General features: G+C 41.8%; 1 protein-coding gene and 1 pseudogene across 1 annotated transcript in view; both read right to left on the bottom strand.

Moving 5' to 3' along the window:
• Positions 1 to 579: 579 nt before the first annotated feature.
• Positions 580 to 6,000, bottom strand: part of ATP10A (ATPase phospholipid transporting 10A (putative)) — a 149,348-nt gene continuing 143,927 nt past the window's right edge. Inside the window, exons 20-21 of the mRNA XM_066622581.1 lie at positions 3,062 to 3,249; positions 580 to 1,422 (exon numbers count right to left, since the gene is read on the bottom strand). Coding sequence (XP_066478678.1) covers positions 714 to 1,422; positions 3,062 to 3,249 — 897 coding nt within the window. The 3' untranslated portion in view covers positions 580 to 713. The remainder of the gene's footprint in view (positions 1,423 to 3,061; positions 3,250 to 6,000) is intronic.
• On the bottom strand, positions 1,560 to 1,679 carry LOC136647023 (5S ribosomal RNA; annotated as a pseudogene).

The raw sequence follows: 6,000 nt of genomic DNA, 5'->3' as shown, positions 1-6,000 counted from the left end.
GAAATAAGCAGTGATTAATTTTCTAAAGGGTATAGTCAAATAACCAGAAAAAGAACACAACTGCCATATGTAACAAAAAGTGGATTACGTTAACTCAAAACTAACCAATGAGACTGATTGTTCCAAGAGCCAATGAGATGTTATGACACAGCAGAAGGTGTTAGTATGAGCCAGCTCTCATGTCTATGTATTAGAGCTAACACCAGAACAAAACTAGAGAAGTTGCGTGAGTGTCATCAAGTTTGTTACTGATTTTTTGTTGGATACTGATTTGTTGGGTGAATTAAAAATATTATTCATTCATCCATTCATTGTTATTGTTGTATATTATTACGAGGCTGTCCATGGAGGTGACACCATGAGTTATCACCCGGGTGACAGCAACCCTAGTGATGCCACTGGTGTGGTCATGATGGTTAAACCAACAATTCTTTGGGGGAGTATCCAGTGAGTATAAAACTGGTAAAAGCCCATAACAGAATAAATGAGAATAAAAAATAAACACATTCCATTTTTATATAAAATAAGATGAAAAATAAATACATAAATGTATATTTTATTTGTATATAAAGCTCTTATTTTTAACATACACTGCTTAAAATATCTTACAAATACAACTATGTACCTTTAATTTCCTCTTTCATCTTTGGAAACAAGTGGAGAACACTATGCTCTTCTGTGCAAATAGAAAAAAATATAACTAAATGTCTATGTCATAAAAAAGTTGTCTCAGGGGATTCAGCTTTAAAGCAGCCATCTGCAGACTTTTTTGTTTGCTCCTGAAAACAAACTGAATTCTGTTCTGTCAAGCCTATGAAGTCCTGAGGAGAACTGAAGCTGTCAAGAGCTGTATTGTCCTGCCTCACATTTTGTAAATTGCTTGATGACCATGGAAAATCTCTTCCAATGTCATTAAATAATGGAGTTGATGTGATCCAGTTCAACAAGCTGAAGTCTGATAGGCCGCTGGTTGGGTTCCATCGCAAAGTTTCTTCTAATGGTGTTGGCTCCAGTTCTGAAGTGCCAGGTGTTGTGTGAAAATCTAAGGGTGTTTCTTGACTAGGGGCCCCTGAAGAATGTCCATTCTCCTCACACAACTGTGCACCAAGAAAAGGGGCAGGAATATTTAACCCGGTTGCAGACTCAATTTTTGTTTTTGGTGGTTGAATTAGATCATTTCCATGCTGAGATAATCGTGTGGAACTATTTTGGTTACAGGCCTTTAATAAAGAATTAGTAGCAATAAAATAAGGGCTTTCCGGAGAATAAGGAGCAGATGGAGATTTATGGGAATTGGTGTCCTTTTCGGCATTCCATCTGTTTAAAAGTTGGTTGCGAGTCTCGGCAGGCAACCTTGACAATTGGCGCCCGAGCTGAAGTTGTGTTGGGAAGAGCGTTCCTTGAAGAGTTCTGAACAGAAATCTGTGGGAGGGAAAATGTCAAACACAGAAAACAAAATTAAATCAATAAATGAGAAGAGAAAAATGTAATTTGCTAGAGTTCCAGTTAAAGAAAGGCTAAATGGTTGGCAACCTTCAGACTCGAAAGACTATGGTATAAGCCTACAGCACCCAGTATTCCCAGGCGGTCTCCCATCCAAGTACTAACCAGGCCTGACCCTGCTTAGCTTCCAAGATCAGACGAGATTGGGCATGTGCAGGGTAACAGTTGCTGCATAAAGAAAGGCTGTATGTTATGAAAAAGTGGATATGGAGACGCCCCACCCCCCATGTTCTGGTGTGCCCTTTTCTATAATACTACAATGGAGTCCTTTATACTGTGTGAAAAATTTATTGAGTAGAAAATAGTATTTCTCTTACATGATGACATTAGATTAGCATGACTGTTACCCACTGGCACATAACTAAAGCTGCTAGTGTCACTACACACATGGATGTGTATCTCTAGCAGGGTGGGCAACAGTGCTGTGCATATGTTCCCCTGCTCTGATCCAGCAGCCAGCACTTGCCTGCAGAACTCCTCCCCTTATTCTAAAAGTACAGTCCTGGTGATTGGCTGCTTGGGAAGGGGAGTGGAAAGCTGGATTGCCCGCCCTCCTGCCGAAACTGATTGATGATAATTTAACAGGCACAGTCCCAGTTGCTTAATATGTGTAGCACTGGGTAGGGGTATCAATATAGTCTGTTGCAGCAGGGATACGTTTGAACAATATTTGATCTTAACTTTGTACAGATGATAATGTAATGTAAAAACGAGTGCAAGGGGGCAGGGATTGGAATTACGCCAACTAATCCTACTTTTGACCTCCATGTGCTCTAGGTCCCACTTAGTTTGCAAAGCAAACAAAGAGAAAGTACAAATCATGTGGAAGGATTTCATCCCTGTTTAGGAATATGTTTATAGAGCCCTGAGCAAATAAGCCCTTGAACATGAGGAAGTTATGAGCAGGGCTAATGGGCATGATCCTAATCGTTCCTTTTACTTTCATTTAAATACCCTTTGAATGTTTATAACAAATCTATTTGGCAGTGATATATTTTATATTCTTTTTATATAATGGTTATAGCTATTGGCTTAAAAAAATTCTTGATTTCTTTAGGCTTGTAGGCAATATGACATAAGGCCCAATCCTATCCAACTTTGCAGCACCAGTGTAGCTGCAATGCAGCCCCAAGGTAAGGGAACAAATGATCCTATACCTTGAGGAGGTTTTTGTGACTGCCTCCCCACCACAGGATGCAGTGTACACCCCATTGGCACAGTTGCACTGGCACTGGAAAATTGGATAGGATTGGGCCCATATTTGGTTTATTTTAGCATCTTTACATGCATAAAGCGTAGCAAAATAGTACCAAATGCCACTGCCAAACAACCTAGGACCCAATCTTATCCAATTTTCCAGCACCGGTACAACCACAATTCAGCCCCAGGGTAAGGGAACAAATGTTCCCTTAACTTGAGGAGGACTCTGTGACTGCATCTCCAACATAGGAAGCAGCGCATATCCCTTAGGCACAGCAGCACTGGCACTGGAAAATTGGATAGGAATGGGCCCCTACTTGATAAAATCAATCCATTAATACATAGATAGATACTATACCTGGGAAGCAAAGCAACAGCAGGTGTTATAAGACAAGTCAGATAAAACATAGGATCTCCCATCAGCTTTTCCATAATCCAGTAGGGATTGGATGGAGGAAAACATATTGGACAAGAAGCATTGTAAACGAGAGCCACAGTGAAGAATAAAGCAATGCTGAAGACACAGGATGACAAATGTAGCCAAGTCTAAAAAAAGAAAAAGAAAAAATACTCAACATTAAATTTACAAGTATGGTATCTTCTCAGAACACCAAAAGCATGATAACAGACTGGCAGCCCAATCCTATGCATGTCTACTCAGAAGTAAGTCGCATTAAAGTCAATGGGGCTTACTCCCAGGAAAGTGTGGATAGGATTGGGCTGTCACACACTGTAGACTAGAGGATAGTAATACTACTTCTTTCCACCAGTAGGGAAACACTTGCTAACTTGTGAGAAATATCTAGGGCACCATGAAGAAGTATGAGTATAAAAGGAGTTTTGTAAGTGCTGTGGTTCTGCTGAGAGGTCTTCTTGCCAGAATGGAATTAACAAGATGATGTTGTGCCATCAAGCAGTTCCGATGTTTCCCAAATACAGAAACCCATAGATGCAGTTGCTGAGAAACAATTATTATTCCCTGAGCAATTGTGCTTATGTTGCTACAGAGACACTACTTATGTCTGATGCATCTATTTGACATAACCCCTTGTGACATCACTGTACAAGTCTAGTGAAGAACCAACTTCGCTCAGTTTGATTTTGACTGGATTTAGTAATTATGTACCCCTTTGGTGAATGCTTACAAAAAAAAAAAAAAAAAAGATTTTTCCCTTAACAGCAACATTAAGGGGAATAATAAAAGCTTCTTCAAATATGTTAGAAGCAGGAAACCCACCAGAGAAGCGGTTGGCCCTCTGGGTGGTGAGGGAATGAAAGGGGAGATAAAAGGAGACTTAGAGATGGCAGAGAAATTAAATGAATTCTTTGCATCTGTCTTCACAGCAGAAGACCTCGGGCAGATACCGCTGCCCAAATGGCCTCTCCTGACCAAGGAATTAAGTCACATAGAGGTTGAAAGAGAAGTTGTTTCAGAATTCATTGATAAATTAAAGATCAATAAGTCACTGGGCCCTGATGGCATCTAACCAAGAGTTATTAAGGAATTGAAGAATGAAGTTGCTCAAAACGGCCACAGTCCCAGAAGATTGGAGGATAGCAAATGTCACACCGAGCTTTAAAAAGGGAAAGAGGGGGGACCCGGGAAACTCTAGGCTGGTCAGCCTAACATCCATACCGGGTAAGATGGTGGAATGCTTCATCAAAGATAGAATCTCAAAACACATAGACGAAGAGGCCTTGCTGAGGGAGAGTCAGCATGGCTTCTGTAAGGGTAAGTCTTGCCTCACGAACCTTATAGAATTCTCTGAAAAGGTCAACAGGCATGTGGATGCGGGAGAACCCGTGGACTTTATATATCTGGACTTTCAGAAGGTGTTCGACACCGTCTCTCACCAAAGGCTACTAAAAAAACTTCACAGTCAAGGAATTAGAGGACAGGTCCTCTCATGGATTGAGAAGACCAGGAAACAGAGAGTGGATGTCAATGGGCAATTTTCACAATGGAGAGAAGTGAAAAGTGGTGTGCCCCAAGGATCTGTCCTGGGACAGGTGCTTTTCAACCTCTTCATAAATGATCTGGAGACAGGGTTGAGCAGTGAGGTGGCTACGTTTGCAGATGACATCAAACTTTTCCGAGTGATGAAGACCAGAAGTGATTGTGAGGAGCTCCAGAAGGATCTCTCCAGACTGGCAGAACAGGCAGCAAAATGGCAGATGCACTTCAATGTCAGTAAGTGTAAAGTCATGCACATTGGGGCAAAAAATCAAAACTTCACATATAGGCTAAAGGTTTCTGAGCTGTCTGTGACAGATCAGGAGAGAGATCTTGGGGTGGTGGTGGACAGATAAATGAAAGTGTCGACCTAATGTGTGGCAGCAGTGAGGAAGGCCAATTCTATGCTTGGGATCATTAGAAAAGGTATTGAGAACAAAATGGCTAATATTATAATGCTGTTGTACAAATCGATGGTAAGGCCACACCTGGAGAACTGTGTCCAGTTCTGGTCGCCGCATCTCAAAAAAGACATAGCGGAAATGGAAAAGGTGCAAAAGAGAGCGACTAAGGTGATTACGGGGCTGGGGCACCTTCCTTATGAGGAAAGGCTATGGCGTTTGGGCCTCTTCAGCCTAGAAAAGAGGCGCCTGAGGGGGGACATGATTGAGACATACAAAATTATGCAGGGGATGGACAGAGTGGATAGACAGATGCTCTTTACACTCTCACATAACACCAGAACCAGGGGACATCCACTAAAATTGAATGTTGGGAGAGTTAGAATAGACAAAAGAAAATATGTCTTTACTCAGCATGTGGTTGGTCTGTGGAACTCCTTGCCACAGGATGTGGTGATGGCATGTGGCCTGGAAGCCTTTAAAAGGGGATTGGACAAGTTTCTGGAGGAAAAATCCATTACAGGTTACAAGCCATGATGTGTATGTGCAACCTCCTGATTTTAGAAATGGGCTATTTCAGAACGCTAGATGCAAGGGAGGGCACCAGGATGAGGTCTCTTGTTATCTGGTGTACTCCCTGGGGCATTTGGTGGGGCCACTGTGAGATACAGGAAGCTGGACTAGATGGGCCTATGTCCTGATCCAGTGGGGCTGTTCTTATGTTCCCTATCTTTCACAGTTCTAAACTGTCTCAGAATGCTGGTCACACCATCACCTATTCTTTTGTCCAAGTCTTAGACACTAACCAAAGCTTCACAACTCCATTTTGCCAAGGACCCAGAGTTTATTCAGATTTGGCCATAGTTCCCTAAAGCCTTAAAAATGTTTGCTTTGCTCTGCCTGAGCTGTGATTGGTATCCACAGCCTAGTGTGCTTAGGCTG

Source organism: Tiliqua scincoides, chromosome 3, assembly GCF_035046505.1.
Source record: "Tiliqua scincoides isolate rTilSci1 chromosome 3, rTilSci1.hap2, whole genome shotgun sequence".
NCBI classification, from domain to species: Eukaryota; Metazoa; Chordata; class Lepidosauria; order Squamata; family Scincidae; genus Tiliqua; species Tiliqua scincoides.
This window is presented reverse-complemented; position numbering and strand designations above follow the sequence as displayed.